Source organism: Gallus gallus, chromosome 21, assembly GCF_016699485.2.
Source record: "Gallus gallus isolate bGalGal1 chromosome 21, bGalGal1.mat.broiler.GRCg7b, whole genome shotgun sequence".
Classification (NCBI taxonomy): Eukaryota; Metazoa; Chordata; class Aves; order Galliformes; family Phasianidae; genus Gallus; species Gallus gallus.
The window spans coordinates 3415770-3442915 of record NC_052552.1 but is presented as its reverse complement, the minus strand read 5'-3'; the positions used below and the strand labels follow the sequence as shown (position 1 = coordinate 3442915).

General features: G+C 44.8%; 1 protein-coding gene across 4 annotated transcripts; it reads right to left on the bottom strand.

Moving 5' to 3' along the window:
• Positions 1-26: 26 nt before the first annotated feature.
• TMEM201 (transmembrane protein 201) lies at positions 27-26512 on the bottom strand. Of its 4 annotated transcripts, XM_046903266.1 has the most exons (13): positions 25268-25397; positions 24832-24959; positions 23327-23510; positions 20135-20255; positions 19405-19599; positions 18711-18887; positions 17725-18116; positions 17019-17222; positions 6641-6858; positions 6263-6334; positions 5306-5596; positions 4720-4851; positions 27-4297 (listed from the first exon to the last, which is right to left on the bottom strand). In XM_046903266.1, exons 3-13 carry the CDS (start codon positions 23392-23394, stop codon positions 4200-4202), a joined length of 1968 nt encoding a protein of 655 aa, XP_046759222.1. In that variant the 5' UTR covers positions 23395-23510; positions 24832-24959; positions 25268-25397; the 3' UTR covers positions 27-4199. The 4 variants fall into 4 exon arrangements, with proteins under 4 accessions (XP_046759222.1, XP_040507284.1, XP_015152637.2 ...); XM_040651350.2 differs by lacking the exons at positions 23327-23510; positions 24832-24959; positions 25268-25397 and adding an exon at positions 26358-26512; XM_015297151.4 differs by lacking the exons at positions 23327-23510; positions 24832-24959.
• Positions 26513-27146: the final 634 nt, after the last annotated feature.

Genomic DNA, 27146 nt, shown 5'->3' with positions numbered 1-27146 from the left:
CGAGAAATAAAATCATTATGAGGTGAAATTTTTTTTTCCATTTTTATTTTTTAAATAAAAATATTCCTCTTTCAACACAAAGTATGAACTAAAAACCTCCGAGGAACAGTTTCTCCCCCTGGAGTACAATTTAACTAAACTGTACAGTGTCCGAGCTCCCCAAACAAGTACACATACATGACATACAGCATTTCTGTCACAGGAAATAAGGTTTGGGACTCAAAATTGTCCTCCACACCCCCTCTACGTACCAATCCCATTCAAAACAGTGATGATTACTCTCTGTTGCAATGTGCATATATTCACATACATATATACACACACACATATGTGTGTGTATATATATATAATTAAAATTTAACTCTATTGGCCAAATTGGCCCTTTCCAGCCTTCTAACAGATGTGTGTGATAGAGGTTAAGACCACAGTTATTTCCTGGAATGGTACTTGGAAGAAAAAAGAACATAGCAGCATCCACAGGCAACACAAGCCCTTCATTTCAGCTGCCTTGTTGAAAGGAACCCAGTCAGTTCAAGCAGCGTTTACTGATGCTCCCACTACCCAAGAAGAGAGAGCGAGAACAAAACATTCACAAGCTGAATTTGTTGCTTGAGCAGACAGGCAAAATTCCAGTGAATCTGGCCTATGGATGCCAGCAATAAGTTTTTCCACGTTGCCACAGTGACCAACTCCATGTCTAAGCTTTTAGGTGAAAGATACGATGACTTTCAGAGCTCAGCGACTCACTCCATCCATCCCATCCAATAGGTATGTGTATAACATCTATGGCATCTGCCAAGCTGCACCCTGGCTGCAGAACTGGAACAAGATCCTAGAATCCAAATTCTCCCTCATTCAGAACAACAAAATCATTACAAAGTCTTCGCCAAGTCTCCTAACATAACTAACAAGCCCACACCCAAAGAAGTACATGGGCATGTTCCGAGGAAGGCAGAGAATGGAAAAGGTCTGAAAATGGAGCTCACTTATGTTCCACCTTAAGATTAATTGTGGTTTTTATTAAGTAACACTAAAATCTTTATCAGACAGTCCATTTCATAACCATCTTTTCAGTTCCAAACACTCCAACGGTTTTTTACAGTAGGAAAAACATTAGAAAAATAAAATTTCACCCCCAAAACAACACTGTATGAAGATCAGCATCACCAGCCAACAATATTTTACAGGTGAACCAGATGGTCTTTCCTCTCCTCCAAACCAGCTTCATACAGAAAACAGCAGCAAGATAGACGCAGTATCTAGGAGCTAGATTAAGGCCAACAATATAAAGACAAACGTGGGTTCAGATCTTTCAAAATGAAGAAACCCTCCAAATGTTTTTATACATATGCACGCACACACATACACACATATACTCTTGTGTACTACTCAAGCAAAGGCTTCACATCTGTGAAAGCACCACTGGAGAGTATTCTAGCACCAGAATGAGAAAGTTGGTTGTCTTCCCTCTTCAGCAAGAAAATCCAAAGTCTTTATATTGCTTTGGACAATGTCACCAAATGCTCATCTAAGAACAGCTTCAGTGAGTGGGATTCAGAAGTGCAGTAACAGCTTAAAGTGTTCCTGCTCTGGGCAACAAGAGGTGCATTCAGAGGGTGCAGCTCCTTGGTTGCTGGAAAGGAGGGGAATTTCTATATTGCAATCTGGTAGAGACAGAGACCAACTCGGGCCCCAGGTGAGTGTGATGGTAAATGAACTCAGCACAGACTGGGAGGTGAAAGGACGAAGTTTGCATACATGAAGTCACAGTGCACTTCTGTCAGCATAATAAAAAGCAAAACCACTGTATTTTCTGGCAGGCTTGTCTCTGCATAGGCAGCCCCTGGGTATGCTGGAAGTCAGGACAAGGATCCACGAATGGGATGTCACACATTACACCTGGACAACATCAAATGCAAACAGCACAGGTCTAAGGAGAAGCTTGTATGTTGGTTTGCTAGCATCTTGCCTATACACATGCTTGTGTGAGCCTGCACAAGTCTATAAAGGGGATAAAAAGCTCATAACAACAACGTTGTGGGTCAGGTTCAGCTATAAGTAACAATTCATGCAAGTTACAAAAGAATCAACTATCAACCTGCAACACATTCGGTTATTTCTGCTGCAGGTATTTATCCTGGATCTACACCTTTGCATAGGGCTGCTGGCAGTCAGGTCTCTGCAGTCTCTCAATGAGTGTGGCCAGAGGTCTGTCCTCTGCAAATAAGATGCAGAGTAGGCAACAACTAGCCTCACTAACAAGGGAGGATGGGGAGCAGTGGCTGGAAGTGGGCTGCTAAAACAGTGCAGGAAGAAATGGAAGAGACAAAGAGAGATTTAATTTTGAACCATCAGCAGTAAAGCCCTGCTCACTTTGTTACATGACATGCTGATTAGGGTTGGGCTCATGTGAGGTACTAAGTGAGGCTGTGGTAGGATCTCAATAAAACATGCAAGGGAAAAAAATTAAGTGAAAGGAAGGGTGATCATCACTCCAGGGTGTGAATTTCAGGGTAGGGCAGAGAATTATCAGCATAGAGATGCTGTGTTTCTGCACATGTGCAAGAGTGCAATAAAGGGAACAGCAGGACCAAGAGGAAGACACGGGAAGGTGAACTGTAATTCAAGATGCAAACACAGGACAAATGGGATGAAGACAAAGGAAAGAAAAAGCATATTTGAGGTAAAGAAGAACAAAGGAAGAGACAATAGAAAAACTCTTAACAGTGTGAGTCCTGTTTCAGAAAACACATAGCTAATATGCCAGCTGGCTCTCTTTTCACCAGGTATCCTTGGCATGTTGGTAGTTCTCCTCTCTGTATTTGGGATTTAAGAATCAAGGCATAAAGATTGTATTTTTTTTTTTCCTAGTGTGCATTAAATCATTTTGAGTATAGCCAGAGTATCATGCTGAACATTCAAAATATACATCATTGGATACAATGGCCTATGAACTCTAAGCCATGCTGATGACTCACCCAGAAGTGGAAGCACTCAAATTATATATAAGCTGCTTTTGAGAACCTAACACTACTTTCTTTGGATTAGAAAAACTATCTTTCCAGCAAGCTGAACTGTCCAGAAGCAGCTCTGGCATCTCTCCCTAAGAGCACCTTGGTATTTAATTAGGAAATATCTTAAATAATTACTTTGCAAATCTCAGTATCAGACTGAGGAGCCAGTTTTATACAAGGTATACAATCAGACAACTCCTCAAGGACCTCCCAACAGAATAGATACATGCAATTTACAGCAAGAACAAGCTATGCCACTCCTGCTTCAGTGAAAACACCAGCAGCTGGAGTAGGGAGCCAAAGCCTTTCAAGTGGGGATCCCTTCTTATTACAACAGAATTAATGCCTCCTGCACGAAATAAAATCTAGGTTTCCTCTTTCTAATGCAAACCACAAAAGGATGCCTGTTTTGGATTTGTACATCCCTACAACAGCACTGGTTAGAGGTATGCATGAGAGAAGTTTCTGGGAACCAATAAGATCAGAATGGCAGCTGGTGAGAGCAGCCTCAGGGCAGAGCCTGGGTGGAAGCACACGGTCATATAAGATGCAAGAATATGACAGAGCAGTCAGGGTAACCAGTGTGATCAGGCAAGCTTAAGACAACCAAAGAAAAGTTAACTGATAATTGAGAAGAGAGTGCCAAAGGAAAGGGAAAAGAGGAACCACTGGCCAAAGAGGCTGAGAATGCTGTTACTGTAGACAAAGCCCAGCACCAACCACTAAGCTGTGTGCCTTCTTCAGCTCATTTGTTCTAATTCTCATTTTAACAGCACCGTCAACATGAGGTTAGTATGTCAGGACAAAGAGCTGAGGGGACATTCCTTACAGCGTAGCTTACACCTTTTCAGGCTCATGTCTCAGGTCAGTTCATTTGAAAGAAAGCGTATGGAACATCCGAACAGCCTCTGGCTTTGAACTAGGGCTTTCTGAGAGTTCTGCTCACCACCTCCAGGGACAGTCCTGTGATCTGTTCTACCTGGAGGTGATGGCAGCCACCACTAGGGTTCCTTGTCATGACAGCTCACTAAACAGTTGTTATAAAAACACAAAACAAAACAAAAAAAACCAACAGCATGCACCAGTGGCACGGCCATTAGCTATGAAACCGTGGTTGAATTCATCTTGTCAAGGAGTCTTCTCAGAAGCAGGTGGGACCAGTAAGAAAGGAAGTGTTGGCACAAATCAGCGCAGGCTCCGGTAGACATAGGCTGATGTGAAGATAGCATTGAGAGTCAGACTCACTGCTAGCAGACCTCGGAGAGCGGAGTTACCAAAATGACCTTGGTGGAAGAGGAGAATACAGAGAGAGAAAGGAAGAGTAGGAGGAGATGTTAAAAGAACTGATGAGATAAATAACAGAGCATTCTCTCTTTTCTCAGTGTTTTCACTGTAAGCAGAAATTTCTGAAGCACTTTTCCTGTTAGGAAAGATTATGCTGCACTCCTTAGCTCTATTTTTGTCATGTCCCTCTTCTAAACACCCACATCCCCACCCCTTTCCCTCTGTCCCAGTTGAGCACTCTGGCTGTCACTACTCTTCAAACAGCCCAAAGAATAGGAATAATCTTGTTAGAGGTTTAGAATAGCAGAGAGGAACTGCTTTTGCTACTAATTTCTTTGACCTTCAGTTCAGATCACTACCACAGGAAAGATCTCAGTTGCCCTCATGGGCACAGTGAAGCACCCATGAGACTTGCACTTACCTCTCCAGCCCACCAAATCTTCCCCTTTGGTAGTTGTATCTACCACACAGGTAGATGAGTGTGATGAGTGATCCTCCTTTCTGATGGAATTATTGCTGCAAATACTGCCTCCTTCCACAGCAGATCTCATATCTGCAAAAAGAGGTACAAAAATTCAGAAGGCACCATTGGAAGTCAAAAGCAGTACAGTTTAGCAGCCTAAAGGTGGTTGTGAGTAATGAATAAAATCATGAAAAGATTGAGAATTGGAGCTGGAAACAAAGGCCAAATTTGTTTCATAAGTTGTCCATATCAGCATCACCAGAACTGTGGTTAGAGGACTTACCAAACAAGGCTAAGTGCAGTGGCAGTAGTATCCCCATCATCTCACCACTCAGTGAGAACAGGACATCTGCTCTGGCAGAACAGTGGTTCTCCAGGCCAGTGAATTCATAAGGGGGCTTTGGTAGCTTAATCATCATCACCACCTGAGTCTTTCCCAAAGGCTTCCCATCTACTGTATGGCCTAGATGATGCACGACTTTATTTGCAATCCAACTCTATCCTACAAATGCATTTCCAAGAGTGCAGCAGGCTGCCAGCATACCGTGCATTCCCCGCTCGCTGAGGTTCTTTTTCGGAAACGAGGGCAGCTCAGTTGTAAAGATGTTGCTGTCTGAGTGGGTGTGCGCCTCTGAGCCGGTTGGGGTAAGCAGGGCCTCATTCTGAGATGGGAAAAGCAGCAGCTTCTGTCCTTTTAGGTTCAGTCGGGCAGGGCTGATGAGTGGCCGGCGGTACCGCAAGGAACCTGAGCTGGAAGTCACAGAGCCAGCCACTGATGGTGCTGGAGAGGGGATGCGTGAGGGAGCACAGCTGGCTGACAGCAGGGAGAAGTGCTCTGAAATGGAAATACCCGAGAAGAGAAAAGAGATCACAACTCTAATAAAAGAGGCACAGTTTTCTTTAACAACTGTTAAGGAAGAGAGAACAGGAACTGCAAACAGCCAACATACCTTGTACTAAAATTCATAATTCGTTCAGTTTCTTGCATTGCAAAACACAGAGAAATTCCACATACATTTTGGTACATTCAAGGATAATGTATATTAGTTTGCTGCATTTGCAGCAGCACAAACAGCCCCTGATCCATCTGGGGTCAGGAGTGCAACAGACAGGTTGAAAAGGGCAGAGCAGACAGGGTAGCTAAGTTAGCAGTTCTGTGGGCTAAGGAAGGAAAGCAAAACAGAAGAGCTGCCCTAAGAACAATTAAGAAAAAAGTCTAAGAAAAAGTCTCATTTCAAAGCAATCTCAGCTCATATATAGAGCAGGGAAGGGATCCTTGCTTTGTCTCACTGATTTCAGTGTGACCTCTCCCAGGGAGAAGAACATCCAAGTCTTATTTTAATGCAATCTCACTCTTAGTTGGAACTGTCTCTGCAGTATTTTCACCAATGCTTTCACTGGGATGTGAGCAGGGAGGAAAGAATTAAACTGGGATCACATGTTTCAATCCACCCACTGCAAATCCTGCAGAGATGCTCGTTCAGAAGCCTCAGTGCATTACCTGATGTGGGAGATTCCTTGGACTGAGATGACTGCGAGGCCGGTCGACTTCCACTGAACAAGTAGCCAGAATCTAAAAAGCAAAAACAAAATAGCTTGAACCTAGATGGCTAAGCTACCAGAGGTCTGTCCTTGAAAAAGGTAACTGCATCATCTTGTCATCAACCTCAGAAGGGGAGGGGTTTTAAGTTTAGGCAAGAAAAAAGTCTCAATTTTACTAAGTAAACTAAATACCAGAGTCAGAATAATGACCTTTTCCCAGCTGCAGCGGAACAGATCTGCCCAACGGTGTCTAAAAATAAAATAAGTGACCCTCCCCCAAAATATTTGGAATGAAAAGAATCTAAATCTAATGGGTCCCTTCTTTCCACTGCCTTACCTGCTCTGGCCAAGGAGGGGATGGTACCCAGAGAGAGCGCTCTGTTGAGACGTCCAGGAAGAGAGGAAGAAGAAGTTCTGCGTGGGGACCTGAAGAGCTGCTGGTTTGTCAGCTGGAGAATACTGGGTGGTGTTGGGACAAAGAGAGATGTAGTAGAGGAGGGGAAGCCAGTCCCAGTGCCATTGGGAAACAGAGTAAACGAATCCCCGGAGAAGTACCTGTAAATGACAGGCATGACAAGCATTTAGGAATGGATAGGTTCCAGTAACTGCCTCTCTCAGTACTAACCAGGGGACCCAGAATGCAACAACCCAAATAGAACAGAAAAGAATTTGTGGGATTTTTTTGGGCCAGAACTACAATGGTGGTTGTATCTCTAGCATATGAAAACGTGGGTTTGTTACTAGGTTTGCATTAATTTTTCAGGGCAGGAGTACAAGATACAGAATACTTTGAGTTTATGGGCACATTTCTACATCTTTGAAACTGGGGAAAGAAGAAATGCTTCAGTTGTGCACCGACCTGTTCTGCAATACAGGCTGGAATAAATGGTGGGACGGTTTAGGATCTCAGGTGCTTAGACTTCTCCCCTGAGAAAACACTCTGATGTAAATCATCAGAATGTTTTACAAAGTCCAAATGCACAGAACACCAATAACAGAGTGTATTTGATATTTGCTACATGCATATGTAAAATACATACTTAGAAACGTTGTGTCTGTGAGAAACGAGCAGTTATCTGTACAGAATCAGTATCTTACCTCTGACACGAGTACAGAGAAGAGTGTTTTTATGAACAGATAGATAAAGATTTAGGCACAGTTCCATTCTAAAACTAACATTCAGGCCCCTTTGATACAATTGCTTTTGTTATATTTCTGTTGGACTCATCACCATCATATTACAGATACGAAGGAGGAGCAAAAAGAAGCTCAGTAACTTGTCCAGGTCATGCAAAAACTCTATGATAGAACAGAGACACAAACCTGGCTTTCCCAAACCTAAACTGAGGCCTAAGCCATTAAATTTTCCTTTCTCCATATATCATAATTAACCACTAATATGTACTACCGCAGTCATGCAGAGGGAACTGTGCTCCTGCAGCACTCTCTCCAGACAGTGCCTCGCTTCTAATGTGTAAAACACCATCTCAGTCACAGCCCCTGGAGAAATTTCAAATTGGCAATAGTGATGGCAACTGTATTCCCAGACCTTTGTTTCCAACAGGTTCTTTGCAAGTGAAAGAAGGGAGCTGTAAAACAGTGCTACCAATCTGAGAACACAAGATGAGAGAGAACTGACAAAACGCACTTAAAGATACCTGCATCAGTTAGCTTGGTTTTTAAGTACCACTCACCTCTAATCTACTGGTAACGTAACCATCTGACAGGGCTTGGCATTTCATGCAGTTGTTGCAGTCAGAACTGCCACAGCATGTTAGTTAATATGCAAATAAATTTACAGTTAACTTCTGGTGCTTTACAATTTAAAGATCAACCCAAAGTGAACCATAGAATCATAGAATAAATCATAGAATGGCCTGGGTTGAGAAGGACCACAATGATCATCAAGTTTCAACCCCCCTGCTATGTGCATCTCTCACAAAATGACACCTACTTCTACCTTCTTCCCATTCCTCCTTGCAGACACATACATCATTACCCATGAGTGCACTTCCATTGATCACGTTACCCCAGCAGAATCTGCTTTGGAGTCTCACTTGTGTTCTCACACCCCCTAAATGAGTGTTTTGAGAACATTGCAATGCTGAAAGTATGGGAACTTGGTTTTACTCTTTAACAACTGAGTGACATACATAAAAAAGTCCAGAATTTGAGCAAGATACCTCAAGGATCTCCTGTGAGGTTCTTTAATTAGAAACAGGCAATACTCTCATCAAACAAGTAATGACGAAGTACTAACAGAATATGAAGGGAATACACAGATACATTTTTAAATAGAGAGACCAGACTTTACAGCCTGTAACCAAACTGCAACACTGGGAGGTTTAATCTCACTTCTGATGGAAATACTGAGACAGATGAGAATAGAAACGTGGTTTTTCATCTGTCAGAGAAAATCCAGCACTAAGACAGGGAGTGGAGGAGTACATCTCTCTCAGTCTTGTGCTGTCAAATGATTTATTTATGCGTGTGCCACTCTCTCTTGGAGATTAGGGATGTGATGCAGCAATATTACACAGTACTTGTGCACACAGAAGAAGCAGTTCAGATTTAAGATCATAATTTAAAATATCTTATAAAACGACTTATCTGCTAGTACGAGGCAGACATCAACAATCCCGACCAGCTTAATCAGGCTGAACAACATCTGAGCCAGTCAGCCTCCTGGTGCTTGCAAGCAGGCCATGCCTTTAACAGCAGCTAGGAACGCATCAATCTTGCAGCAGAAAGTGCCCAACCTCTTCAGGTTCCAGAGGACCTGGGAAGGGTGTCATGCTTCACAAACGTGCAGAGTCCTTTAGTGCACATACATAGACACATTTGCCTCACCACACATACAGACATGAACAGCAAATGGACATACTGACCTCCAAAAGGGAAAATTAATCCCTACTTCTGTGCAAAAGGATCCAACTTTACACAGCTCCTTGCTGCACAGGAGAACAGGCTTACTGACTTCTGGCTGCTTTTCACTTAAAGACTGTGGAATACATTACAGTCATTTATCACTTACTACTAGAATCCTTTCAGTAGCATTTTTACTCTTTTGGATTGGACTTCCAAAGCCTCTGCTACTCAACAACTCCAAATCTCAACCTCAACACGTTAGTGCCATCCAATCCTCTGGGCAGCCAATTAATCATCCAGAAAAGTACTTTTCTAGTTACCAAGGAAGAGTTGGACAATCTTAAGGATAGCACAATACCTTCGGATTAAAGGCTGACCAAGAATGGCTTACAAGCAGCTCTACTCTGAATCAATTCCTGCAACATGCACAAAACTCTTATCCTTCTCTATGCACTCTTCTCTAGTGCTTGCTACTGCTGTGCCAAGAGAACTAGATGCTGCTAAAAAGCAGGGGTGCAGTCATGGGATGGAATTCTATGCCTGAGATTGGTCAGCAGAACTAAAACTTCCAGAAGCAGATGAAATAATGCAAGAAAATTAAGAGGGTCAATAAGGCAGGAAGCAGTCAGATCACAGCCTTTTGCTCCCAGATCACTGCATTTCTCCAAGCCATTTGTGTACGTGATAAAAGTGGCTCTGGCAAGTGGAAGAAGTAACCAAAAAAGGAAGAGGGGAAAAAAAAGGCTCTGGAGTCAGATGATTTGTGGAAATAGGGCCCGGAAGCCATTTATTTCAGAACTTAGTATTGAGAACATCAAAAATCGGTATCTTAATTAGTGTTTACAATGATCACAGCGTTACTAGACAGTTGGGCACAATTCCTCTACACAGATACTTGAGGAAAAGAAAGAAAAAACCAACAGAAAATTAAAGAAGTGCATTACATGGCATGGGACAGTACACTGTCCTGAAGAAGCACCTCCTGCCAGTAGAGCCTCCTCTCTCCCAATATCTCTCCCTCCTATCAAAGCTAGCATGCGTTTTTAATTCAAATTTCAGCTGCAGATGTGCTGCACCACCTGCAGGATAGGGAGAGAGACAGGGAGAGAGCATGGGTCAGGTCAGACTACAGATGGGCCCCTTCATGCAATCAGGCAACACGAAGAGTCAGGCAGCTTGCTGTATGTATCCGGGCTTGTCTGCCTGGAATCAGCCAGGGAAGCACTTGTCAATCATTACATAAAATGTTTCCTTTGGAATTAAGTTCCCACCATAATTTACCCACAAACTGTCCCTGTGTAACTGCACTATCCTCTGCAGACAGCGAGGTTGCTGCTGCACAGACTGCAGAAGCAGCTCACTGCTGCCTTGCTTATTGCTAGCTGCAAAACAAGCAAGTTTCTGTAAGCTGATACATGGCCACTTGTCTGTTCTGCCGCATTACACCAGGCCACCAGCCAGTTCCATAACCTGTGCCTCTGGCCAAGGTGATATAATCAGCAGAAAGGAGCAATTATGGCAAACAAAAAACAGGGAGAATAATGTTGAGAAAGCACAGGTCTCAAATACGTTAAGATTTTGATGCCAGAACAGAGCTAGGAGTTTCATCTGCTCAGTCTAAGAATTGTTTTCTCCTACAAGTCACTCTGCTTTAGGTGAAAAGGGAGGGATGAACTGTAGCTGAAAGGGCTCCAGCTGCCAGGTCCTGCACTGATATACCTTTTGGAATACAGATGCGATGTTTGACACCAATTTGAGCTCCCCCCAGAATGGTGGCACGAAGGTGTGTGCACATTCCACGTCTACAAAACACAGATGTTGGCAAAATTAGAAGGTTCAGAGGACCTCTTCCCTGCCTGCGTACTTGATAGCTTTGGTCCCATATGAGGCTTTACAGGGTACTCTTGGTACACTTCAGGACTGAGTACTGCCCCGTTCATGTGAGAGCATCTGCTAAGTCTCAGAGAAGCCTTAGGTATACATGCAGGTGATGGCACACCTGAAAAGAACTGACAAGTTACAAGCGAGATCACACAAGTTCAGTGGCAGCTATTTAAAAACTGAAAGCCATGTTCTGCAGCTCCCCACTTTCACAAGCAGAGTCAGTCTGGAGTAATGAAACCAGCTATTAACTTGATGAGTTTATATAAGCATAAATAATTTGACCACAATACATCCATACATGACTTCTACAGTGTTTAAGCATGATTATTAGCTTCACATCATTTCAGCTTACTCAAAAAATACTGAAGTTAAAATAAAACACTACTACACCATTTCTATATTCCTCTCCTATCCTCACCCTTTGACACACCCAAGCTCAGTTCACTAGGGCATGCAAAACACAGATGTAGGAAAGGAGAAGTTATTAGAAAGAAAGGAACGGGATATAAATATAGGGTATCTAGAATTGTAGAAGGTCAGGAAGGGGTCAGTTTGCATGCACAGATATCAGGGAGGGCTTCAGGAAGACCAAAAGCAGCAGCAGCAGAGATACTTACTCAGTTGCTAGCTTTGGGATCTCACTTCAACCCTCATAGTGTCTGCAGAGTCAATAAAAATCCAAGAGTATAGCCCAAGTACCCTCATATTCCCACCCATACTCACTGGTGGTAAATGCAGGACAAAAGCACGAGCCTGCCAGATGCAGGCATTGCTGTCCCAAGATGCAGCTGCAACAGTTCCACTGAAGCAGAGCAATGTAGTGTTGCCAAAAAGTTCATCCAGGGAAAGGCACTTAATAAAAATCACCTTGACCCCTTTATGCATCTCACTCTGCTAAGCAGGGAACAAGGTGGTTTTGGAGCTGGAAGGCCAGCCACAGCTGCCATAACAGCTAAGAAAGTCAGCCATGTTGGGCTGGAGCAGGCTTGATTTTAAGTGAGGTACAAACCCACTAGGAGCTCCTCACCACCTCAGCTCCACTCTGTAGTCCCCAACAGCATGGTCAAGGCCAGTGTCAAAAAGGAGCACCTAAAATGAGAGGCTTTAGGGCCCAACACTCCCTAATTCTGCTGAGTTATAGTGTTGGCATCCTCTAGCCTGCATGGTTGGGAGAACCCTTAGGCAACAGAGCTGTATCTGGTGACCACAGGTTACTTACCACCTGTTTCTCTGTAGCTCGAAATATAAATACCTCTAAGTGAAAATAAGAGGCTCAAAGCACCAACCAAGTGGTTCTGGATGATTTCTTATCAGTGGGTTTTTTTTGTATGTTACCAGCCCTTTGGTAGCTTTTATTTCCCACAGCAGAAGGAAATGCGTCATACAAATCAACATCTCAGCCTTGCAAGGACAGTGACACCATGCTCAGATGTGGGGCTTGCACCAGAATAACTGAGCTGCTGGCATACATTTCCTTCTGCTGGAGCCTGAGGGGGGAAGAAACCTGTCACAGTCAGATGGGATATCTAAGTGCTGAGCTATCTCTTAACTGAACCCCAAGTCAAACACATGAGATTGGTAAAGCACCTTCCTTAGAGAAGCTACAGCATGGCATACTGTTTAGAAGAGTCTATTTGGCATTGAATTCCAGTACTGCAGGAACAGTGTCAGTAAAGGCAGCAATAGTTTCCTTAACTAGAGTACTAGTTTTTTTTCCAGAAAGAGTCAACAGTAAAATACTGATAACCGAAAATCATCTTCTTCAGACCTAAATGTGTAAGGAGGAGCCCCAAGGACGCAACTGGAACAGATCTAATATTAGCAGTTTATCAGCCACTGGGAAAACAAACATCCTTTTCTTTCTTGCTTCCCTCTCTCCTCCTATTCCATCAGCCCCAACAAAACATGTAAGCAAGGCAAAAAGAGAGCTTCTGAGAGACCAGAAATGCAATTGCCGCATATTTGTTTCTAAAGCTTTGAGGTTTTCCATTTTTAGAAGCAGCAGCACCAACTTGCTCAGGCACCAAATAGTGGGAAAATAAGCTCAAGTCTGAAGCAAAGACAACTTCTTTGGCATGAGGAGTCACACTCCAACATCTGTTGTGTTATTTTGTTTTGCTTTAAAATTTTTTCCAATTAAGAGTCCAAAAATTCTTCAATTGTAAGGTGAAGAAAGCACCGCAGAGACCAAGGCTTCTGTTGTACAGGCTGGCCACAGAACGAAGCAGTTTCTGGTGTTCTGACATGCAATATTACTGCAACCTGCAAGCATACTTCACTTGTATTTATTTGAATAAAGTGAAGACAAAGAGTTCTTGCCTCAAATATCTTTTTTAGTAATATTATTTGGGCTTCACGATACAAACCCCACTCCTTCCCCCAGTTCTACTGACTGCCTGCTCAAAGGATTTTGGGCGCACCTCCCCCCCATTCCATCACAGAACTGCATAGGAAAAAAGGCAAGAGAGTAAGAGAAAAGATCAGGCACAGGAAAATGATGTAAAACAATAGAATAACAGTGTAAAAAGTGCCAGAGCTCAGAGCGCAAATACAGGGCACATTTAAATTGAAATAAAAAATTAAAATACTGCTAAGAAGAAGAGAAGAAAACAGCTTCTTAGAAGACTTATGGGGCCACAAGAAATAGGACCAAGCGATACTTAACACAGCCCTTTCAGCCCTTGTACGTAAAATTTCTGAAGAGGCTGACCAGCATCTTTGTGTGCTGCCACCACGTTTCCTTGCTACAGGGCAAAAAGATTCAGATCAACTTTATTCCTTCTAAAGAAAAGGAAAATGCCATTAGGAATCAGGCATGATATTACTACGACCATTCCCACATATGTTAACAACTTGTCAGCTATCTCCCCTCACCTCATCCCTTTTTCCTCTTCTAAAAACATGATTCCTCCCACTATTTGGATATACCTAACAGCAGAGCAGCAAGGGATAATGTTTGCCTCTGCAAGACCAGCTGCTTGCAAGCTCACATGCTAGAAGGAACCTTCAAGTTCTATATGCAAACGCACAAGACAATCACAATTTAATATAAATGAGTACTTTCCCACATTTAATTTTAAAAAGTGAACTGGGAAATACTGAAGACAAAGAAGGGAACACAAAAAAGGCCAGAGGTCTTATTTCAATGATGGACATAACGCCATCTGGCTCTTTCATGCAGGTGGTTCAGAGAATGACAGAGCTGGCACTGGATTTGGTTCCACTGTCCATTTCATTAGGTGGCTTTGTCCATGGCACTCTGAAGAGAAGATGACTGCAGGAAAAATGGTGTTGGAAGGACAGTTGCAGTAAGGAGTTTTCAAGGTCTGAAAACATTGTAGAGATCACTGCACTGGAGGGAAGGCTGAGTAGACAGTGGTCAACCATCTGTCTACAAAAATATATGCAATTTTTTGCTACTTCCTATCTTTTCACCAGCCTACTACTGTCTTTCTTAATACTGCTCTCTTCTTCCACCAGCTGACAGGACAGAGTAGCCTATGGTCTGGTACAGAAAACAGACACCAGATTTTTAAGGCACACTTCCTACTACATCTCCTAATAGTGAGGAAAAGGAGCCAGAGTGACCGTAGAAGTCTAAGCCAGTACTAAGGACTGTGCATATTTCAGGCTTTTTTTCTGCTCTGATGAACTTCCATGGCTCCTTGTAAGTATTTACTTTAGAGAAACAATTCTCTAAATTCAATAAATATCCATTGTCCTCGTGGCAAATAAGACACAGTAGTTGTTATTTAGCATTTTAGAAGCCTGAGACTGGAATAAGGAAAATCGGAGCTTGGAGTTGGAAGACAAAGCTTTTGGGTTGGGATTGGTAAGCACCAGGAAGGGTCCTTCCACCAGGAAGGACCAGAAGGACAGAATCAGCCTCCAAAGAAGGTTCCCTTTTGCACACATGTAAATAGGCAGCCACCTGTACAGCATCATTTGTGAGCACCAGAATGGAGAAAGGTATTGTGCTGGCTTGGAGGTGGATACTGCAGTTGTTTGAAGGCACCATTAAAAATATTTCTAAAGAAGAGCACAGGTAGGAAATAGGTTTCCATGTCCCCTTCCAATACCAGCTGCTTTGTTACAGACACAAAGTCTTTCATCCAGGAGCTGTACCTTCCCATGACACAGGCAGCTCACTTGGCTTCCTGTTAATGGATCTCTACTGAGCTTTTCGTTAGTGCTACACTTGTGCTTTCACAGTGCATACTAGCTTGAAGAACAATAACTACGAAAGCTATGAAACATATTCTGTTTCCTTAAATAGCGTTCTTTGCATTTCACCTGCTTCTCCAGTATCCAGGAGCATCTGGATCTTTCAGTGGGAGATGCAGAAACTTCACAGTGAGATCTCTATTCTGATTATTTTAGAGTTTATGCATAGGAAGATCCAGACATCCAGCTAATGTATCAGACTGTTACCACGGCATATTCTGCCTGCTATTCTGAATGTAATAGCAGATTTCCTGGAACGGTGCTGTTTCCTCTAGAAAGCCTATCTCCAACTGCAAGACCTGAATTCAGATGGGAAAAATCAGTGGAGTGCCTTACAAAAAAAAATGCACCAGATAATCAGACTGCTTACCCATCAAGGGCCCAACAAGCTCAAGCTTCATTCTGTGTATGTAGTAACCCAGCCAGCCAAGCTTTCAGCAGAGGACTGTCAGGCTCTCAACTCAGAAGTTACAGTTTCCAGGCCCCTTTCTTTTAGGTGCATTAGTACCAATGCCAACTTCCACTAAGACACCCCACATTCCCTCCAGTAACAAACATAATCCATTTCTATTGCTATGTGGCCCTGCAGCAGAAGCTCCCACCCCTTACTACAGCTTATCCTCCTGTGTTCTCAAGGACCTGCATTTCTTTTAAGGAAAACACTGACTGGATAAGTAGCGATATACAGTGGAAGTCAGCCATATAGCACAGCACAGAGTTGCTAGTACCATATATCTTCTCTTTCTAAGGCTACAGGAGTAGAGGAACACAGACAGTTTCATTCAATTGTGCTTTTACACAGAGGCTCCTCTTACAAAAAAAAAAAACAAAAAAACAACCCAAACAAATAAAAGAAAACCAGCATAGAAAACAACAGCCATTGGTAGAACTGAAAATTGAGCCTAAAATATTTTCAGATATCTAACCAAGACACTCTGAGCTACACAACCTTTTAAAGCACCCTTTAAAATAAATTATTCAAGTTCCAGTCAAAAGGACTTCAAGACTCCTTTTCATTTAAGATAGGAGTCCCAGGAGAATGGCAGAGCAAGAGAGCATGCAGTTAAGTGATGCTGCACGGTGGAAGGCAAGAAGAACAATGTTATGGACTACATGTGTCCCCTCCTTGCATGCGCACACACCATGCAGTGTTACTACAGCACAGGCCACGAGCACTCAGAATCCAGAGGCAAGTTTCCATCAGTTTGAAATGAAAGCAACCAGCACCATTAGAAAATTGAATGTGGCCCAGGCCTCATGGAGGATCAAGGAAGAGGACTCCTCTGTGACTGGCTAAGGATGGACAGGCAGTGAGAAGAACCAGAAGGACAGGAGAAGCCAGAATCTCTTTGGCTGGAGAAGCAGGATGGGAAGGAGTCTGCACTTATGGAGCAGTTTGTGAAGCAGTTGCTGGAAGAACTGGCTTTGGGAAGGTTGGATATTTGCACTGCTGACGTAGGATTCAGAAGGAAGGGAGAATGGATGCAGCAGGAGAAGCCTCCTTGGCTAGCACCAGCAGTGGGAATGCTCCAAGAAGCTAGCACAGTGGGAAGCAAAGATGGCAGGAAAAAAAATTATATATATATATATAAAAGAAAAGATCTTCACTGCTTTTCTAATTAAAAAAATAGTAATAATAAAAGGGAGAGAAAATAAAAGGAGGAGAGAGAAGCACCAGTCGCACAGAGTTCATAAGGCTTTTTTCCTCCTTCCCCCAGCGTCACTGCTCTGGCTCTGACCTTCGGGGCCGGTATCTCCGCTGGCCCGTTGATTTCCGCGTTGCCACTGCTGCAGTGAAGCCCACCAAGCAGCATAGGGACGTGGTGCCAAATTTGGCCGTGTCTAGCCAGCTGGGTGTTTCCATCTTCAGGTACCTCTCAGCTAAATGCAGGCTCATCACTATGAACCACAAGACTGAAGCAAATGCATCAATTCTTCGGAGCCTGCAATGTCAAAAAAACCAACAACAAAACCAAAATCAAGCGATGAAGATACAAGGTAAGAGTTGAAACTTCAACAAACCCCATCCCTTAGCAGTGAGGAAGGGGTGGGAAGGGAAAAGCTGAGGAAAAAGTGGGGAAAGTTCAAAGGCTGAGCAGGCTATGTGCTGTGGGTGTATCATCACCAGCCTTTCCCACTGCTGTGCTAAGTACCCCCAGTAGATTAGTTTTACTCCCAGCGGATTACACAGTTGCACTGAGAACTTTCCATTCACTGTAATTCCAGCTTAAATTGAATGAATCAAGGCATAGAAAAGAAGTAAGCTCTGCTGTTAAGCTTGCTAGAAATCTGAAGAACAGAAATCTGAAGAAACACAGAGAACAGTGCCACCCAGTACTATTACTATGTTTGCCATTCTGGGGCTGCCCCACGTCTCACTGAGTCAAGACAAAACTGCCAATGCAGTTTTTCTTGAATTGGAACAGAAGTAAAGAGCACACCCACCTGATCCGCCCAGCCAAGAACATTGCTAGCAGGCAGGTGAACAACCCAAGAACAGCAACTGCCATCTGATGATTCTTCCCGTAATCCCATGCAGCGCTCAGGTTCTCCACCATCTGTTCTGGGAGCATGTGGAGCAGCTCCTGCCAGCCTGCCGCCGTCATGGAAGTGTCATTTCCCAAGTCTGCATGTGAGCTCGTGCCAGTCCTGTTCTGAACAGATGCTGGACTAGAAGAGACAGGAGCAGGGACTGCAGCATTGAGTGAGAAGGGGTCGCTCGACCCATACAAGGCCAACAGAACCAGGAATGCACAGCTGAGGAAGGCCAAGAACCGCAGAAATATCACCTGAGCTGGTGTAGTTATGGAAGTAGTGGAGGAAGATGAACACAGATTCTGCAGAGGAAGAGATAAACTTCTTGTTAGATGCTGAAAAAAAAAAACCATGTAGTAAGGTTTTGAAATGGTGCTTTACTTAGACTGTATGGTTTACTGAACAGTTTTGCCCAAGTTCTTGTCCATTTCTGTACTGGACTGATGCTGCATGGGACATGGTAGGGTAGCAAAGAACAAGAGCTACAAGCAGAAGCCAAGGTCTGCTGGGCACTCAGCCAAAGAGCTCACAGATCACCTTCCATCACACTTACTTCTTTTTTCCTGAACTCTGTAGTTTCCTGCACTGTACTCATGACCTAGCTTCCCTATCTCCCCTTTTCTGCCTGTCCCACCATTCTAATTCCACTCTTTCATGATTACATTTCTGGCAGTCTCCTAGATGACACTAACAAGACAGAAAGATCAAATTAACAACACGGAGTATCTGTGCAAACTGTCCCACATTTTTCTAATGCCATGCACCCATGGTCCCAGATTTAGAAAGCTCCATGGCAGCCACCAGCATTGATATATCCCCCAGCTACAAACTCAGGTGCAGAGGCACTGAGTTTTCTGTACTTTCCCCTGCGTTCCCTCTTCTCTCCTGCAACATACCTGAGTATAGGCCTTGTCTGTCTCACGGCGTTTGAAGTGGTGGCTGAGCAGCAGTGCCCGCAGCTGCCGATTCTGATGCTTTATGTAATATTCCACAGCAGCCTGGCATGGACGACACAGTTTGTAGGTCTGCTCCAGATGGTGCTTATACACCTCAATCTCCTCATCATATTTGCCCTGATAATAGGAAAAAACAAACAAGTAGGTGAGCACTGCAGACCCCTTACCAGTTATCATGCTCACTGTTGACACATGAATGAGGCATACTTCCAGACTCCAAAAAAAGTCCTGAAACTAGATCTGAAGAACGACTAAGCTGGAGGCAAGCCATACAATCAGCTTCCCATACAGCTCATCCAGCCCTCCTATACCAGAAGAGACACATACAGCACTCAGAGGAAGCTTCTGTTGTTCTTATGGGAATCCCCAATTTGTGGCCAATTTTTCTGTAGCCAGGTTTGCCGTTCTCATTCAGATCTCATTAACACAGATGATGAGACAAAACTAGACTAGCCCTTGCCCTCAGTGAAGCACATGGCAGATGGGCTGGAACTAGATGGTCTGTTAGGTCCCTCCCAACCCAAGCCAATCTATGATTCTATAGATGAAGGGTCACAAAAGACGCACAGCTCTGCCACATGGAAATCATAGGGTGAACGTTCTTCCATGGTGCCAGTCCCTACCCAAGACTTACCTCCTCCCTTGGTGAGAATGAAGCGAGCTGTTTGATCTTTGTAGTTTGATGGTTGTTGCATTTCTTGCAAAGCAAAATTTGGCTGCTCACCCACTGCTGTGGTTTGGTGGGATCACAGAAAGTTGTAGCACCTGAAACAACATGGTTGAGGTGTTCCATGTACTGAGCGGGGATGGGCTTGTTGTAGTCTCCATTCTGAAAAGAATCAAAAAGAAACCAGGAGGAAAGCAAAAGTTAGATCATAAAAATCATAGTTAGGTATTCCCTAGCTGACAACAAAATCCTCCAATCTTTGTACTCCATAATTAAGTAACAAAAAGAATAAGTGAAAAAGAGATAAAACACTTCAGATCTGCTCCTCACCCACTGTAAGCAGTTGTTGGCTTTTGGTTTAAGAAAGGCCTTGTTATTCGACACCCTATGTGACACAATTCATCTATTCCAAAGTACAAAAGAATAATCATTCCATATTAAAAAAATAATAATTTTCAGAGATATTGGTGAAAATGACAAATTTTCTTCACCTGCTTCAAAGGGCAAAGGAGGGCTTGACATTACCACTCCACGTCAGCACATCCTTGTGCACGCAGATGCTCTCTAAATGTGAACAAGAGTACTCAGCAGCTGATTGTAGGTGCTCAACACAGAGCCACCAGCTGTCAAACTGCTGGATATTCAGCCACAGAGCACACACCTCCCCAGCCACCCTCCAGGCAACTCATCACAGTACCTCTTGGAAACCGTTGTACTGCTCACAGTTGGGGCAATCCCAGCAGTTGCGATTCCCATATGGCACCACTGTGTCCTGATTACAAAACCAGCAGTTCACTGTCACATGTGTGGGCTTCTTCCTGTTAGAAACAGAAACGTGTCAGGCATCAGCATCAGATCTGATGTGAAGGAAAGCAATGGCTTTCAAAAAGGGAACTGTAAGAGAGGCTGGAATAACAGTCAATCTTCCCATTCAGTACGTTTAACTGTCTGACTCACAGTAGTTATGAAAAGAAGAACAATTAGAGTAGAAATAAATTCCTGCCTGATGCTAATATCTCTTTGTGCCAGTACCATGGACACACCAGAACTTTAATAACAACCTTGTGAATAAACCACTTCACTAGCTTTTCCAGAGGTATATTTAGGAGTAGAAGTCATGTTCATAATCACCAGCATTCATATTCACAAAGAGTACAGTAGAGTATCTGCTTACTATACAAGATCCTGGGAACAGTCCATGAAAACTGTGTATGATGGTATCCAGAAACCTAGGAAGTGAGCTCACTGCTACAGTGCTACCTGCCTTGATTATTAGGGAATTTTTCAAGGACAAGGGCATATCAAATTAGCCCGAGGTTCAGGCACTGAAAATAGCTGATTCTTCTAACAGCTCAAGCTAAATGAGAAGGAAATGAGGAATCATCAGGCCTCCCCCAGTTTTTACATTCTGGAACTGAACAGATGAAGACTAATCTAATCACCTGGACCATACACTCCTTGTTTTGTTTTTGTTTTATTTTTAAACAGTAACTGCAAGAGAAACAGCTGTGACATGATACCATTAAAGGTTTTGACAAGTGTTTGAACAACAAACTTCAGTAAGTTGGCCCTTGAGCATGCCTGCTCAAGAAGCTCTGCATTTGTCTTCAAACCTGGAGCAATATCCAAGGGGAAGCTTCACATCAACATAGCCCAGCTGTCTGGGCTTAATCATAACCAGCCACAATCACACCTCCATGGGAGGGCAGCTGCTCAGGCAGAGCCCAAGCACGGACTGGCCTTGGTGGCCGTGCAGACAGACAGGTCCAGCTGCTGCCTGCCCCACTTGCTGCCCAGCTCCATGAAGCTACGAGAGCCAGACAGCTTTTACAGGAGAGTGTCCATATAGGGCACATACATAAATACAGTGCTGTGACAGGTGAATGGCTGCTAAAAGTTGGCCCAGTCAGAAAAAAAAAAAAAAAAACCACAGGACCCCACACAGTGATCTGTGCCCAAAGGGACAGAGCTGCTTGGCAAACATCAAACATCTAGAGCAGCAGTGAAAGCAACAGAGCAAGGCAGCTCAATGAGAGCCTAGAGAGCAAACAGCAGGAGCTGAAATGACCAAGCTGGGAGCAGCTTCCTTTCTCTTTGCCCTCTGAAATGTTCTCTGTCGTTGCAATGTTCTGTACAGAAACACCTGAATGCTGAGGAAATGTGATGTGGAACCCTGTAACCAAACAGGCAGGTGGTTCTCCCCTTAGTTACACAGGCTTTTATCACAGCAATCACTCTTGCAGCTGGATGCCTGCAATTAAGATTCTTCCCAACTCCCATTTCCATAGACCATGTCTTGAAAATTGGTTTGTAAAACATCAAATCCTTGAGCCTCCTGTTGAATGGGAGCTCCTGAAGTATGAATGACAAGGATAAACTTGAAACAAAGCACCAAAAAAGAAGCCCACAAAGACAGAATGCACAGAGGATTCCCTGCCAGATGCTGAAAGGAAATGGCTGGAGCTACTAGGGTGACAGATTCTCTTCTCAAAATAGATGTATACTCCCACGCCTCTCCTAAGATCAATGTTGTCCACTTAATTCTTTGCTTCACTGCCAAGGGGGCTCAAAACAGTAAGCAATTTGAGATAAAAATACAACCACTGAAGCTGACAGGCATGAGAAAGAAGAAAAAGAAAAGAAAAACAGAAAAAGAAGTGGTTAGTCCACGTTACCCTTGAGCTATCACTACCGAAGATCCAGGTAAAAAAGCCACACAATGGATGGACTGCAGCACCTAGTGGTGCTAGGTTCATCTCACTACCCTAAGCATAAAAGCTGCTAACGTGCAATGCATAGGATTTAGCATGTTAGCCTAATGCAAATCCTGCTGTGCCTTGAGCATAGACTTTGACAGCAAGCACAACCTAAATTCCATCCTCAGATGTAGGTCACTGCACAGCTCCTTGAACTAATAGAGGCACTGGAGCAAGCGCTTCAATCCCTCCCAGCCCGCTGTTGAGCTATCCTCTGGCACTGGTGAAAAGAAGAGATGCTGTACTTCAGCCTCTATCTGCTTCACTCTTCTGTGACACGATGGAACAGACAGAAGCAGTAAATTCATGGATAACACAGACGTGGAAAGCAGAAAAAAGTAGTAAAGCAGGATTTGAATTGTTAATACTCAAGACCCTTCCATCTTTACCAAACAGGATTCCTCTTCTCATGCTTGGGGTTAAGGATGTGCTACCAAAGGTAAAATAGCTGCCATTCACTCACACAATTTATGCAAAAGAAATTGCTACATCCTAGATTACTTAGGATAAAAAGCAATAATCCTCCCTTGAGTGAGGCTATAATCTGTTGCCATAGAAACGTGTAAGGAAAAAAATAAAAGTGATTAAAAAAATCTAGATACAGAAAGAAGAAAAAAAGGTCATCTGAGGCAAGAATATGTAGGAGGGGTGCTAATTTTCTAGCAACTGGGCAGGACTTTAACAACAACAAAAAAACAGCGCGACTCTCAAATACAGACTGAAAGATGTTCAACTACCCACAGCTTCACTAAATCCACACAGCGCTTCTGAAGTCAGGCATCGTTATAAGACAGGCAGTGCAAAACCTATGTAAGCATCTACCTGTGCTCAATTCTTTACAGAGCAGCAAAGCCATCTGCAAGGAGTTTATATTCTAACGCTGCATGAACGTGAATTAGCTTTCCTGGACTGAAGAGCCACCCTGCAAAATTAAACGTGAGCAGCAAACAGCAATTGAATTACTGCATGTTTGCTGTACCAACTTTAAATTTAGTAGCACACACACCCTAACAAGGTGGAAAAATTGCCAGGTTTGGACTGTTCTCTATGCATAGGGTTTTTGCAGCAATGAACCTGATGCTGAGTTCAGCTCAAAGTCAGGGAAGCTCAGCTTCTGGGTGGCACTCACTGACCTGCTGCAATTCCAAGCCGTGCTGTCAAAAGGGGTCTTCCACGGCAGACCCACCGTGAGAAGAAGCATCCCAGCTGTCTAGATTCCAGCAGGCATCCAAGTGATGGTTCCTATGAGCAGCCTCTGCCACCGCTGGCCTGAATAGTCCCAGAAAAGAGACCCTCACAGGGCACTCTCTATTGGTCCTGGCAACAAGTCAGTAGCCAACAAACAGGAGAGGCACAATAAATGAAGGAAACATGGCTACAGTTGCAGGTCTGAACTCAGCAAGGACTTCCAAGAACACCTAACAGGCCATAACACACCTAGCAATGCTGTGATCTCAGAGGAAGACCATAAACACATCAGATCTTTCTGACCCAAACTTGTAAAGCTTAAGGAGCTGCCCTGCTTATCTGGGTATACATCAAATCCTTTTTCACCTCGGTAAAAAAAAAAAGCAACCATGTAGGATGCTGCCACAGTTACAGCAGTGTAACTCTACACGTTAACAGTTATCCCAGCATTGCTTTGCACTCAGTTGTTCAGATTTATTTTATTTCCCATTCAATGGGAGCTGAAGCTGTCATGGAAAAGTCACCTTGTGCTTACCTATATAGCATTTGCTTGCTGTGAAAATGGAACCAAGCTGTATCATAGCACTAACAGCAAAAGTAACATCACGTCTCCCTGGATCCCTACATCTCCTATGAAGCTGCTACCTTACTGGCTCTAGGGGACTCATTTAACTAAGACAAAAAAGTAACACTGAAATGGTATTGAAAAACAAATACAGAGCCCTAAAGAATTATCAGCATCACATGATAGAACTACTTACAGCTCGACAAGGACTTGGTAAGAAATGGTTTCCATTCCAGAGACTTCTTGACAAACTTAAGCACAAATTCAATCTCTTGCCTCAAAGGATACATTAGAGTTAATAGGGTCAAAGCCAGCTACCTGCTTCATTTCGGATTGCTTTAGGCCACTAGCTCTTTACTACACATACCACAGAAGTGCCAATACCAGTATACAGGCTAACATACCACTGATGGTTTATATGGTCATATAAACTGCAAATGTTATAGAGCGGACCTGAAGGGTTTTGTTGTGGATATAGAAGCATGCTTCTGTTTTGAAGCATAAACCTGACGGAAACCTTAACACCATGAGCCCGTGGGGCTTTCTTTTACCCCAGAAGGAGCACTCAGCTGATTAACAGACTGCTCAAGCCTGTTCTGTTACACAGCCCAACACGCCTCTTATTCTGTATATTCCCACGTTCCAACTGTGCTAGATTACAGTCTGCAGAATTAAGCACTGCACTGTTCATGCAATCCGCGTCCTGAGCTCTCTCCAGATGCCTTTCTAACTTCAGCTTTAACTGATGTGTTTAAGTTTGTCCTAAGGTCGGAAGCACTGCACAGAACAGAATCACGGTCACTAAATCATTCTGACTCCCAGCCTGCAGCACCGCACAGCGCTCCGCTCCCTACAGCACTGCTGCACAGCTCCCCGCAATCACACCTTCCTGAGCTCGGAAAGCATCTCCCACAAGAAGCAAACCGCTCTCCTCGTCCCGAGCACCAGAGCCACGTTAGCAACCAAACCCAACGCCGGGACTCCAGCGATCCTCCACGGCCACATCCTACGTCCTGCAAGGAGGAAAGACGTTCGGAGTATTTCTTAAAGCACGGCTCCCACGGCAGTCGAGCCCTCGACGCTCGGCGCCGGAACACAAAGGCACGGAGCGATTTCTGGGAACACGGGAAAACACGCCCAGCCCTTCACCGAGCGCCGTTCCGGGCAATGCCGAGGGTACAGCCGGGGAACCCCTTCCCCCGATCCCCCCCGTCCCGCCGCCTCCCCGGCCCACGAGGCCCTCGTGCCGCCGCCCCGCGCGGAGCCTTCCCGCCGCCGGGCCCTCATCCGGCCGCCGCCCGCCGCTCCCTCCGGCCCGTACCTCCGCGCGATGCGGTACAGCAGCAGCCCGGCGGCGGCGGCGCACACCGTGACGCCCAGCCCGGCGGCGGGGCAGCGGGCCAGCAGCGCCCCGGCTCCGTCCATGCCGCTCCCCCGCCGCCGCCACCGCCGCTGTGACCTCGGCGGCGCCGCTTTGTACGCGGCTCGGCCGCCCCCCCCCGCCGCCGCTCCGCCCCTCCGGCCGCCCGGGGGCGGGAGCCGTGACTCACGGCGCGGCGTGAAAGGCCGGAGTCGTGCGGCGGCAGCGCCGTGAGTCAGCGCCGCAAAGGCCGAGATCGTGGCCGCGGGGGCGGGGGCGGCCGCCGGGCTCCCGGCCGTTCCGGGGGGCGGCGGGGCCGTCGTGCCTGGCCCTACGCCCGGGGCTGCGTGCTGCCCGCTCTGCTTTTTTTTTTTCCCCCTTCTTTCCTATCGTTCTGCATTGACACGCGGGGCTCCCGAGGCGCCGGGCGTGCCGCAGCGAGCACCCTCTGCAGGAAGGCTGCGGCAGCCGCAGCCCGGCCCGGCTGCAGGCCCAGGCCTGGAGAAAGGCTTCCTAAAGGAAGGATCATCTCCCCCAGGTTGGAAAGCAGGGGGCTTACGGGACATTGCCGTTTACATCGATACGTGGTTTTGAGGCAGGCAAGGACAGTAAAATAGTGGCTCAGAGAATTATGAAAGTGAAACCAGTAGAGAAATAAGAGACAACTTCCGGAGAATAAGCTCTTTACCAGATGCGCTGCGCTTTCCCACCATCGGGCCACCCCCTCCCTGGGAACACAAAGCCCTGCCGCTCACCCTCCCCTTCCTGCCGATTTGAGGTCCCCGACCAGTGCTACCCTGTAAGCAATACGCCGCAAATCACACTCCCTTCAGCCAAGGCACGGTGTGACACGTGGAGCAGGAACTAGAGGGCTGTGCGGGCAGTTTGCTACCTGTGAGCAAGAGGTGGAGAACTGCTACTCCAGACTTCCCTCTGTCTTGTTAGATAGATAAATACTATGGCTTCATGGAGAGACCCCGAGTCTGATGTGAGCAGTTCTATAGTCAGGCTCACGCAGAAGCTCTCCCCCAGAAAGCAAAGTAACCCATACCTGTTTGAGCTCTATCCCTCTCAGTACATCCAGCTGGGAGTCACTGTTCTTACAGAACAAGAAGCAGTTGGCTTGACAGTCATGCCCTGCTTTTACATGAAGGTAAGGGGTGTGAGACTGATCCTGCCTCAAACTGCACAGCTGCCTTCCTGGTTAAAGAAAACAAACAAAAAAAGCCCTTCAGTGCAACCAATAGAATAGCTTAAAATGTGGGCAAACCAAGTTGTGCCAACATTATGTTGTTAAAAAGCTAAAACTGAGCAGCAGTTTGGAACTGAGTTCAGCTGCTTAACTGCAAAGGAAGAGCTCATTGCAGACAAACACTGTGCTGCAAGTAACCTCTACTTCTAAGCTTAAGCGTGGTTGGGGTCTTAGCTTCATTTCTATCTCCACACATTCGTGCATGGGAATGAATTATATGGAATGTGGGATGAACACTGACCATCTCCTCTGGATAAATGGGGGGGGGGATGCAATTTTATTCATCTTTCTTCCATTGTTTAGCTGAATTATTCAGGGACTGTTTTATAAGAGCAAATGAAATAGGAAGTGCAGCCCAGTCATTTGGCACGTCAAGTCTTTCTGCACCAGCTCCAAGCCTTCTGCACTCAAAAGCTTCTCTATTCTTTCTGCAGAAGGCCCTCCCTTCCTATGACTGTATTATCAGTCCAACCATAGATGCATTGTTTACCAAAAGTTTCCTTCTTAAAAGGAACTAATAAAGAACTTGTGCAAAAATAACTATAAATGCTGACAAGGGGCACAGTCACAATACAAGAAGTATTACAA

What these genes read in the sequence shown, in the direction of transcription:
- TMEM201 (XM_015297151.4), bottom strand. Translation starts at nt 25,371, where the DNA reads ATGGACGGAGCCGGGGCGCTGCTGGCCCGCTGCCCCGCCGCCGGGCTG. An exon ending in AGTACAACGGTTTCCAAGAG is followed by an intron (nt 19,600 to 20,134) that starts GTACTGTGATGA and finishes GATTCTTTTCAG; the next exon opens with AATGGAGACTACAACAAGCC. An exon ending in CCCCTCCTTGGCCAGAGCAG is followed by an intron (nt 6,335 to 6,640) that starts GTAAGGCAGTGG and finishes TTTGCTTTTTAG; the next exon opens with ATTCTGGCTACTTGTTCAGT.